Source organism: Chaetodon auriga, chromosome 24 (assembly GCF_051107435.1).
Source record: "Chaetodon auriga isolate fChaAug3 chromosome 24, fChaAug3.hap1, whole genome shotgun sequence".
Taxonomy (NCBI): domain Eukaryota; kingdom Metazoa; phylum Chordata; class Actinopteri; order Chaetodontiformes; family Chaetodontidae; genus Chaetodon; species Chaetodon auriga.
The window spans coordinates 18,244,831-18,257,095 of NC_135097.1; the positions used below are offsets into that span (position 1 = coordinate 18,244,831).

General features: G+C 40.6%; 1 protein-coding gene across 1 annotated transcript; it reads right to left on the reverse strand.

Annotated features, from left to right (window-relative positions):
* Positions 1–9,194: 9,194 nt before the first annotated feature.
* Positions 9,195–12,014, reverse strand: LOC143316859 (uncharacterized). Its single transcript, XM_076724616.1, has 4 exons — positions 11,683–12,014; positions 11,372–11,527; positions 10,896–10,991; positions 9,195–10,473 (listed from the first exon to the last, which is right to left on the reverse strand). The coding sequence occupies exons 1-4, from the start codon at positions 12,004–12,006 to the stop codon at positions 10,180–10,182; spliced, it is 870 nt and encodes a 289-aa protein (XP_076580731.1). The 5' UTR covers positions 12,007–12,014; the 3' UTR covers positions 9,195–10,179.
* Positions 12,015–12,265: the final 251 nt, after the last annotated feature.

Below are 12,265 nucleotides of genomic sequence, written 5' to 3' on the forward strand. Positions count from 1 at the left end.
TGTCCTTCCCAGCTGCATGGGTTCAGCCGGAGGCGGCGGTGATGCGTCAGAGGGATCGGGGAACGAGCGTGGCACCGGGTGAAGCGGCCGAGGACCCCTGTCCCTGTGGCCGGCCCGAATCTGTTGGTCGAGCCTGCTGACGAAAGAGACTAGGGACCGCAGGTCACTAGGCAGCGCACATCGGGCGACTTCAGTCCTCAGCGAGCTGTTCAACGCCTTGAGGAAGACCCCCCGCAGCGCTCTCTCTTCCCACCGGGCGTCCTTGGCGGCGATCCAGAAATCCACCGAGAAGTCCGCCACACTTCTGGCACCTTGACGAAGGGAGAGGAGTCTTTCAGCTCCCTCCTCTTCGTGCTCGGGAGGATCAAAAACAGAGCGAAAGTGAGTTAAAAACTCCTCGCAGGTGAGTTGATCGATGGGATTGTTTGTGTGGAAAGCCTCAGCCCAGTCTAATGCCCGCCCTCGTAGCCTGGTGAAAATGTATCTAATACGACTAATGTCAGAACTGAAGGTGTGACATTTCTGTGCAAACATCATCTCACACTGAAGGATGAAACCTCGGGTCTTACGGAGTTCCCCTGTGAAAGGCTCCGGATCCGTCGCATGAGAGTCGGGGCAGAGGCGTGGGTCCTGCGAGGCGGCGGTGGCCGCGGCCGGTGGCACAGCAGGGCGCAGGTCTGAGGAAATAGAGTCATTTAACGGGAGAAGACGAGCCAGGCTGTCTGTTAAGGATCTCACCTGCTCGCCGAGTGTCCTATTTTGCTCTAGGAGGGCAGCTAGTGCTTGACCATGTTGTCCCAGAAGATTCCCGTGGTGAGCCAGAGCACGCTGCATGGCAGGTTGGTCCATCTCCGAGCCTTCTGAGTTCTGCATGGTCAGATCGTTCTGTTAGGTGTACGAACACCCTGAGACCAGAGGAAGGCGAACTCAAAGTGAAGGCTACAGGGATCACACAGGGCACGGGCAGGTAGATACAAAAAGGGTTTATTAACTAAGGGTGTCCACAAAAACGGGAAAACAAAAGGCGAGAGCACAAAAACCACTCTGTACAGTTCAACAAAGGGTGTCCACAAAAAACGGGAGCAACACAAAGCGAGAGCAAAAACACGCTCTGAAGAATCTGAGCTCCAACTCCTCTCACAACCGAGGCTGGGCTGAGGGCTATCCACAGGGCGAGACGCTCCTAAAACAAAAAGCAAAGCACAGGTCAGCGGACCGAGAAAGACACAGGGGATCAGAAGACTGGCAGAGGAACACACAATACCACGGAGGTAAGCAGACGATCTGACGACCACTGGAGAGAAGAGCCGGGGTTAAATGCATCCGTTGATTGGAAGGTGATGAGATGCAGGTGTGTGAGAGGAGGCGGGTAGGAGGGGCTGCCGAAACAGGTGCAGCCACTTAACCCGGACCTGGACAGACAAGGGAAGACAGACAAGACCACAAGGGGGCAAGGAAACAGGGAAAACACAGGGAAAAAAAAAGGGAAGACAGAGCCCTGCCTGACAGGCAATGCCTCGGGATCCCCCCGGATGAGCTGGAGGAAGTGTCCAGGGAGAGGGAAGTTTGGGCATCCCTGCTCAGACTGCTGCCCCCGCGACCCAGCCCCGGATAAGCGAGAGAAAATGGAATGGTATGAAAATCGATAATATTATTGTGGGCATTCTTGTATATGCTGATGATATTCTTTTATTAGCTGAATGTGAACAAGATTTGAAGAATATGTTAAATAGAGTTTCAGATTGGTGTTGGAAATTGAGACTTATGATTAATCAGGAGAAAACACAAATTGTTCATGTTACGCCCCAGTCTAGGGGAGCCAAGACGCAACATAAAAGAGTGACAGAAAAACAAACTTTGTCTCCAAATCAACAAATATTCTACGACCAAAACCAGGTTCAATGATAAACAATCAATTTATTGGTATTAACAAAAAGAGACCTGATGTACAGGTAAAAAAGGGCCACAGCCAAAACAAAACAAAATAGTGCTAACTATATACAGTGTTACAAACGACCAACCAAAACCTGAAGAAGATCCAAAACCCACCACCAGAAACCACACTACCAAAACTAACTCTACCACAATACACAACCGAGATCTGGGGACAAAGTTCTTTAGTCCAAAACGCCAGAAACATAGGAGCCACTGCTGTCAAGCCGAGTCCCCCGGTGAATGCGAAATCCCTGGTTTAAGAGACGCTGGATGCTGCAGCAGGGACCAATCGGAGAGCGACACCACTTGGCTTACGGAGGAGGGCAGGACCAGCACAGCTGCTCAAAAAAAAAGAAGAGCACACACTCACACACAAAAACATGAACCGGACAAAAAGACGCCACAGGACCACACAGGAACAAACACATAGCACAATACGGCCAGGGCCGTAACAGTTCATTTTAGAAAACAGGCTCTACAAAGAAGTTCACTTGTATTTAATTTTGCTTCAACACCATTGACCTATGCAAATGAGTATAAATACCTTGGTCTGACATGCAGTGAGTGCCACCACTGAAGACCACAAGTAAAACACAGAGGTGAAGGGGATTTTCAGGTGAAAATATTTTTTCATTTGACTACGCAGTCTGTGGCACTGAAATTTAATTTGGGATTCAGTTTGTGTCCAAGTTACCTCAAGTAAACTAAATTTGCCTTTAGTTTACTTTAGTAAACTAAAGGCAAATTTACTTTACTAAACTTTAGTAAACTAAAGTAGTTTACTTTAGTAAACTACTAAAGTTTACTAACACATTAATTAACATTAGTTAACGCTATTAACACCATAGCGTTAAGTGTTTCAACACCACTTAACGCTATGGTGGAGGAGGTGGGGGGGGGGGGGGGGGGATGACAGCCAAGCTGTCCTCCATGACAGACAATGACTCCCACCCCCTCCAAAACACACTCACTGCACTGAGGAGCTCCATCAATGACAGGATGCTACATCCAAAGTGTGTGAAAGAGCGGTATCGCAGGTCATTCCTCCCTGCAGCTGTCAGACTGTACAATAAAAACTACTCCAAGTAATCAGTGCAATAGTCTGGGCAATAAGCTGTGCAATAAAAACATGTACATAACAGTCTGTAAGTACTATCTACAATTTCCTACAATTTTTTATAATTTCTTTCTTTTTATTTTTATTTAAAATCCTCACTTTTTTGTATATACTGTTTTTGTTTCTAATTTGCATGCACTTCTTATATTAATCTTTACTGATGCTGCTGTATTCTGGAATTTCCCGTCACGGGACAAATAAAGGAATATTGAATTGAATTGAATTGAACTATTATCTCTGCCAGGAAATCATGCATTCAGTTGTGCTTGCGTGTGTGTGTGTCCGTCTATCAAAAATTTTATTTGCACACTCATAACTGTATGTCAACAAAACCTCCTTTGGTTAAACTGTTTCAAAGTCTTTAGAAAATGTTAAAATAATTGAATCAAATGAAAAAAAAAAAAAAAAGTGCTACTTCCCCAGTGTTGTACGAGCTGCCTGTAAAGTGTAAAGAGCTAAACTTCCACCTGGAAGAGATCTACTCTTCGTAGGCCAGAAATGTATCACTGCAAGTAGTGTGCCCATGAGAGTAAAACTATAATAGGTTTTACTAATCATATGAAACTCCACAGTAATGCCGCAAACTGCCCTTTTATCTGTGTTTGTTTCAACACCCAGCCCAAGAAACACAGTTTGAAACCCTGTCCCAACTTGTGAGTCAGCTCTCCACCTCTCTCACCGAGTATGATGAACGGTCAGACACAGAACTTGATGATATTGTGGATGAAGACCTCTTTTTAAAGAACTTGTCTCTGTTTTACTTGAAGCTTCAGGCTAAATTAGTTTTACCAGCATCAGTAATTCAGACTATTATTGAGGAAGTCCAGGACATCCATGATTCTGCTCAGTTGCATATCTTTTCCAAACTCAAAGAGAAATTGTCTGTGCTTGGGGTGCCTGACATGGATATCACAAATGTAACTGAAGAGCTCACAAGACATGACATGTTAAAAAAAGGCAAAGACTATGTACTGTGATACACTGTGCATGTTCTGTGTATATATATATGATTCAATTTGTTTGGCATCCAAAACATACACAGTGTGATGAAAATAACAAAACACTGCATTTAACTAAAAACAGAGCAAATGATGCACCATTGTCATTAAGACTAAGTGGTTCAGTTTGGTAGGGTAATGAATGCACAGCAAAAAAAAAAAAAAAAGACTGAAAGTTTTGCATTTTGTTTGTAGATATTAAGTGGTGCTATAACTCTTTTTTTTCCCCCTTGTAGACCAACCAAGACATTTGACACTGACTGCCTTCGAACCCTCTGACTTAATCTTAAGTACCATCACACAGGATCCTTCATCTTCTCAATCCCGCTCTACCTCCCCGAGTTCGTCGAGCTATGATAGCTCCGGAATGACAGTGAATTTAAGTGCCTGGCCTGAAAACTTCAGTGTTCCTTGGAACAGAATGCCTACTGGTATCAGAATTGCCATCACGCAGGAGACACGTCCCTCTGCTAAAGACCGCAGGGAAATGGTACGAATAATTGTTGATGAAATGAGGCTGACTGAATTAAATCCATCAAAGTCTCAGTGCTTGATAGTGGCCAGGATGATTGTAAAGCAGCATCCCAAAAGCTTTGCCGATTTCATGAAAGATGGCACTGTAATTGGCAGCAGCTTTGGATCCCTTGTGACTCTCTAGACGAAGGAAGTTGAGAAAGGTCTCAAAATCACCTGCAGATATAATAATATATCATAATCACATAGTCTCATAATCACCTGCGTGAAATGGCAGCCTGACTGTCCAGCGGACAAAACTGAAGAAGATCTCAGACAGAGAGAAATGAAAGACCTCTACGGCATTGAGGGGCCATCTGGTGCAGGGAGAGGACATTTGCCTCAGTTAATGAAAGCAGCCTACTACTTACAAAGAAAAACTATCAATGCCAGCCCACCCCCTTCGATCATTGAGCTGAAGAATGAGTGGCCATATCTTTTCACACTAAAAGAGCTGTATAGCCATTTCCAATTGCTCACTGACATTGACATACTGAATAAAATGGAGCATGCCATAGAAGACAAAGGGAAGCTAGCAGGGCCTAATGCAGACGAGAGGGAGCACATCCTGGTCAAGTACAACAACGAAGACAAGTGTGGTCCATGCCCATTTGTGATCCTCCTGCTTATGGCACAATTCAGAGAGAACCCTGACGGACTCATTTTGCAGGCAGATGTAAGTGTGAAATTATTGTAGTTTGCAGAGAAAGCAGAAGTACACATGTTCTTTACTCAAGTAGAAGTACAGATACTTGTACTTTTAAACTTAGAAGCTCTATAGGCTCTGGAATGAACTCTTAAGTATAAAACTAAAAAGTCTCCCTCTGAAAGACACTTCTACAGCTCTTTTTTCACAACCTGCTCTTTCTGTTAATTGTAGAGGTAGGCTAATAAGTTGTATTGTATTGGTATTGTATTGGTATGATGATATACTCAACAGTGAAACTGAGAGCAGTTGACTGTCAGTTTTCTTTTTCTCTGATTTTAGGTGTTGGCAACAGAAGCTGATGTCAAAAGAACACTGCTCCTTCCAGACTCTCCAAGACTAATTGTCTTAGGTATGCTGTACAGTATTTTTTATGCCTCCATATTGGTGACAGCCATGGCTGGATGTCATATCTCCAGAACTCTGGGAGGGAATTTCTTCAAATTTGGCGCATTTGATGCGCCAATGTCCATTTGAACTAATGTATGAACTGATTAGATTTTGGAGGTCAGAGGTCAAGGTTACTGTGACCTATGTGATGTTTTTTGGTCAAGAATCAATACATTAAATATGACAAATGTCTAATAGGATAAAATGAAGTGACATTTTCTATCCAATAGGCCAAAGGTCCGTTTACTGTGACATCATCATTTTCTGCAGAAACACTTTTCTGTCTGTTGTTCAACACCATAACTCAGGAACAGAAGGGCAGGTTATGCCCATATTTCACATTTGGTCAGAAACTGAATTGATGACACTAATCTTGGGTGCCCACCTTGAAGCTGTGCTGATTGTATAGATCTTCTGTGGTGCTGGGTGCAAGATGTGTGTGTGAAATATCCACGTTTTAGCAGCAACATCGATATCTGAAACATTGCCTGCTGTCATGGAGGCCACTTTGTGTTTTATCAGTCAGCTTTATTGGCCAAGCATATCAATACATACAAGGAATTTAAATGTTGTAAAGAAGTGTTGTAAGAAATGTTATAAGACCAAGACCTTGTGTAGGACACATTAATGTAACTGTTTAATGTGGATATGCTTATGTGGAAAGCAACAGGGAAAAAAAATACATTAACATATAAACCATATGTTTGTTTATATTTAGGTGAAGTGCTCACAACCGCACAGTAAATGCTGAGCATCGAGGGTCAGGTGGTTGTGCCTCCACACCCCAACTTTGTGGCAGGACTGGCAGCGCTGTTTTCAAGCTACTACAACTTTAATCTGGTGTACCAGGAGCAATCAGAATGCACACTGGAATTCATTCAAAGGTAACTAGGTGCTTGTAGTAGAGTACTTGTTAAGTTTGCTATTATGACTACTGGACAAGATATTATTTTGACTTGCCAGCACTAACAGTCAATGGACTCCTCTCAAGCCAGGGACATGCTCAATGGTGTAGTATACACCAGTTTATGGAGCATACTCTCCTCTTTTTATATCAGTTAACAATTTACCACCTATCAGCCATTGAAATCATACCTGCTTTCTCCTTAGTGATCTACCCATCTACCCAGTAGTATACCCACCAACCCAGACACCACTACACCACATGCTGGAAAACTATGAAACAAATGTTCAACATGTCTAAGTCCAGTTTTGTCCATTTCCTATCAAAATCCTTTTACCATGATTTTTTAGTTAACATATTTCTTTCAGTTATTGGTATTTACTGTTGCATATTGCAATAACTAGTCTTTTTGGTAAGAGTTTTTTTTTAATCCATCAACTGTAATACAAACCAACTCCCTGTCTCCACCCAGTCACAATAATGTGAAGTTATTAAGTTATTAACGTATAGTCTTGTGGCAAGAACTACAAACTTTTTAACCATTATGATGCTACATCGTGTAGTCATTGCATGGCAGAGCTATTTTCTATTTCAGCTTGCCTAAGTGCCTGGACTGCACAAATGAAATGATAATGAAAAATGGATGCCCATGGAAGGTCAAAATGATGGGCTTGTGTTGTATGACCTGATTGATTCTGCTGGCTTGTAGTGCAGCTGTGAGCTCATGAAGTTTTGTTATTTTCTTATTTTAGATGTTTTGTGGGAATCAACCCAACCAGTGGCACCAAGACAGCAAAGCTGGTCAGCAAAAGAAGTGGGAAGGTGACTGAGAAGAAGAACAACACGGTCAATCCTCACGTCTCCTCTCTGCTTAGGCGACTCATGGACTTTGAATGGCTTTCTGTGTAACTCGGATGCAAAAGATAAGGACTGTTCTCTCACTCATTGTGTGAACACATTGTTGCTCTTTTATTGTTAATTGTTCTTCATGTTCCATGCACCTTTTGCACATCCTCTTACATGTTAGAATGGCATACAGTAGGGCTATTTGATTGAAATGAAAAGGTTTTATGCAGTTAAAGCTACAATTACTAGAATCGGTCAAGGCTGATTTTATTTTATTTTTATTTTATTCATTTATTTATTTTTTGACTGAACTGTAAAATAATGTGTAATGAAAATGTTACCATACTGGTTGAATCTGGCTGGCCCAACTTGCGATAAATTACACATACATCTGAACAATAACGTTGGAAGTCAGATGGTTATTTTTTTACCTGATTTTAATTGTAGCTTTAAAAAAGGGAAAGAGTACTCAGGTACAGAACAGGACTGCTGGCCTGTTTCAAACTAAAAAAGGCACACTGTTTGGTGCCCAAATGTCACTGCACTCTTTGTTTTTACTACCTACGCCCCATTCATTCACTCTAGCTAGCTTGACCAACGCTGGACAGCCACATTTGGTCTGAATGGAGCGGCCCTCATTTTAGGAGCTGTTAAGAAAAATAAAAGTTACCTCAGGTTCTATAGGCTTAACATGTATTGTACAAATGCATTGAGTTTTAATAAAAGTTGTATTTTGTAGCAGCTCTGACACTGTTTTAATATTTGTTTCATTCACATTTCACAATTTGCATAATTTGCAAAGCAGCTAATGTAAAAACCAAAATTAACTGTAAAAACATTTTACAACAACATATTGTATTGTTAATTATTTACAGGTATATGGGCAACTCTAGTTGCCAGGTAACTACTGTAATTCAGAAGAATACAAGAAAAAGTTGTAAACCAGATTACATTGAATTGCTGTTTTTTAAAAAGCAAAACAATAAGTTACTGTAATTTATATACAGCAAGAACCTGTAAAAGATTTACAGCAATATACTGCAAAAGGTTTTACAGCAATAAACTGCGATTTTACAATACTTAACTGGCAACTTTTTTGCCAGGTATTTACTGTTAATTCTACAGTCAATTCTTTACAGTGTAGAAAAATATGTTGAACAAAATACATCCAAAATCCAAAGATCCCTCTGCGCCCAGCTATGTTCCAGCACTTTACCTCTGGCCATAGAGACGGGTAGGTTTAGTGGTGTACCTGAGGAACAGAGACTCTGCCTGCTCTGTGATTTAGAACAGATTGAAAATGAGATTCATTTTATGTTCCTTTGTCCTCTGCACTGAAACAAATGTTTTGTTGAATGAACATAATTTTATTGTCAAGTGGTTGCACGAAATAATTTTATCTGAAGCTAGATATTTTTATTATGTTGACTGAACTAATAATTTTTGAGTAAATTCAAATAAATTATATTATGTAACTCCTCCTCAACTATTTTGAGTAGATTTTACTCAAATTTCCTTAGTAAATCCAATTAAACCCATCTTAAATGTACTTAAATAAATTATGTATGCTTTTTAAATTGTTTTTGTACACTTTCAAATCAATTAAATTGTTTACATACTATCTATTTTTATTAAGTTGATTCTAATGAAATATTTTTAGCTATCATACATCACAAAGAACCACAAAATGTGTTTAGACAACCAACTTTAATATGGTACAAATATTTAATATCTCACATCAGAGCAGTCTAATGACCCAAGAATATTTTTCTAACATGAAAAACTGTAAAATACTCAGTGCATAGATAGCAACACTGTTAACTTTAACAGATGCATTAATCTGTTTGCAAAAGAAAAAAAAAATGTTGCTCTGATTGTGTAAACAACCATTAATAAAGAATAAACTGACACATGTTAAGTGAAGTCTCCTGATATGCGACAAGACAGAAGGCAACGCTTGCTCTCAACATGTACAATACTTTTTATAAGACAAGAACCTGTGAAATACAAAGTGCATACACAAGAATACTTGTTTTAGCTTTTAACCCTTACATTTTAAAAGCCTCTACTAAAGAGATCAAACACAAGAAAGCAGAAACCCGCTAATCAGATACTGTCAACCATAACCATAAGGATGGAATGAACAATATAAACTCTGACACTTTTGTGTAGTGTCCTGATCAGAGACTAGGCAGCAGAATAGTTCTATCCCTGTTACATGTAAAGTGGTAGTTACCCTTTATAGAGCTTACTTTACAGCTTTTTTGCAAAAATATACCTATGCCTTCAATTGAGAACATTACCCGTGAAAAAAAGACTTTCAGCAACATTCAAAACCCAAACCATACAGTGGGCCACATCTGGAAAACAAAACACAGGTTGCCTGACTCTGAAATGACAATATTATTGAAAGGCAATGTTTCACTGAGGCAATTGAACTGATAATAAAACAAGTGGCTTTGTTGAGAATCATAAGATTCATTTAAGTGCATATCCTGTCACTCTCTTGGATGCTGGCCTGAAACAGAAAAGAGGCAATCCTTCATTACTGCCCTAACACATATAACTACCAGTAAGTTTGTTTGTTGTAGTGTCCTCATCACTGGCTGCGTGAATACTTCTATCCTCTACAAAAGCATTTCTCATCTGTGTGGAACTCTTAGTGATGCTGCTTTTGAGATCAAATTAACCATTCATTGCACAATTCACAAACACCAAACAAAACAATTGTGGCCAAAGAATTTCTACAGCCCAACATCGATTTTGTTCTTTAGTCCAAGGACTTTGGGGGAAAGCTTTTCCCATCCATTCCCATGAGTACTTTTTGAATGAATTCGTAATAGTGTCTCAGTTCCTTGGGGTAGGCCAGGTTCAATGCGTAGATCACTCCAAGCATCACTGCGCAAGCCTGGGCTGCAGAACCAATGTTGTCCAGGATGATCGCTCCATCAACAGAAATTCTGGTGTCATCATGATGTCCAGGATCTCCATTCTCCTTGCCGATGACGTAAATGCCCATGGTCCACTTCTGCATGTCTGTCGGGGTGGCATTTCCTTCGATGTCCTGCATATTTTAAGTAAATAGGAGAAAAGGGAAACATTAGAATGCTTTGCCATGAATAAAGATTTTTACCATACATTGTACATCTGCATGACAGACATTTTCAGATTTCAATCAGGGCACTGTCCATTTGTGCATCAAGTGTTTTATGGGCACTGTGTGTTCCAAGGTGTGCTTTTGTGCTTCGACTCTATGCCTGGCTCTATCATATAAGCAACAAGAACTGACTTAGACAGGTAAAGCAGCACAAGAAACATCACTACATATCAAAGATTCTATAATGGTGCACTGTAACAGCAACTTATTCTTGTAAACACAAGAGACACCTTTGCTGTACACTGAAGAGACCCAGTGGGGAGCCAAAACTACAAGACAAACAACTTAAGAATCTTAAATACGAGTTACATTCAGAACATTAAACTTACCATATACTCATGGATCAGATGTCCATCATCCTCACCAAGGTAGAGGCAAAGTGCTCTAAGGACTGCTGCCCTTTTTGAATGAACATCACCTGTAGCCTGTGTGAAGAGATTCCACTGATTAAAAACATTTCCAGGCACTAAAGTAATTACAAAAATATTTTAACTTTTCAACCCACAGTTATACTATAAATAACCGTATTCCTTTGATTACAAAATTTATTGTGGTGTGGTTACAATATGTGACATGTATGGATGTATAGGATGAAAGCGCTATGCTAAGCATGGTCAAAAATCTTGCTCAGTGCAGGTGGTGTACATTAACTGTCCCACCAGAGAAAACAGGGCTGGTTTTGCTACCATAACATGAAAACATGTAAAATATTTCTTTGGAAATGTGTCTTACATTAATGATCCAGGCTTTACTGAAACAGAATCTATTAAAGCACACATATAGACAACAATGAATGAACAGTTACCTCTTGTAAGATCTGCAGATATTTGGCTAGTTTCTTGCCAGTGACACCTCCCTTTTTCTGGAAAGCTGATGTCAGCTGAGGCTGAAGACTGTCCAACCGTGCCATGAAGGTCGTCTCGAGTGGATGTGTTGTAATTCGCTGAAATTCAGCATTTATCTGTTGCACGTAAAAAAAGTGGCAGAAGACAAAGAACACTGTGCTCAGTTATTTACGTAATGGTGATTCTTGTAATACACATAATGAAATCATAACACATAGTGGAAATGCACAATGAAAAGAGGCACACTGGATGGAAGCAAACATGTATTTACCTCATTAATATGGAAAAGTGCTGGCCATCTCACTTTCATCTCTCCAGCACCTGGACTTCCATGCACCACTTCTTTTCTTCGGTAGGAGAAAGTTTTAGACATCGTCTCTCTTACATCTGATGCTCCGTTTCTTTGTTTGACATCAGTCAAAAGTTCAACTCGCAAGTTTTCCGGACTGTCATCTGTTTCGCCAGTGGGGTGTGAAGGACAATAGTTGACCTCTGCCTTTTTAGGTTTCTTTACATTTTTGGTTGGGAAGCATTCATCTCTTGATTTATTTTTCAATGCATTAACAGTCACTTCAGGACATCCGATGTTCCGCATCTTTGTCCAGTAATTAGCCATTTTGTATTTCAGGCTAATCATCCAGCTGTAGTATCCAGTGGCAGACAGATCTCGCAAACAGGGAAATTTTTTGATGAGCACCCCTGCTACATCATCTATCTGGTGATTTTGTGGATATGCTGTATACTGGAAAATTTTTATCAGCCAGTTTGTCTAGGATGTCGGACTTCAGCCCTGGTGGAATCTTCAGACTTGTGCTAGTTTCTCTGAATATCTCATTTCCCCGCTGAAGCTGAAC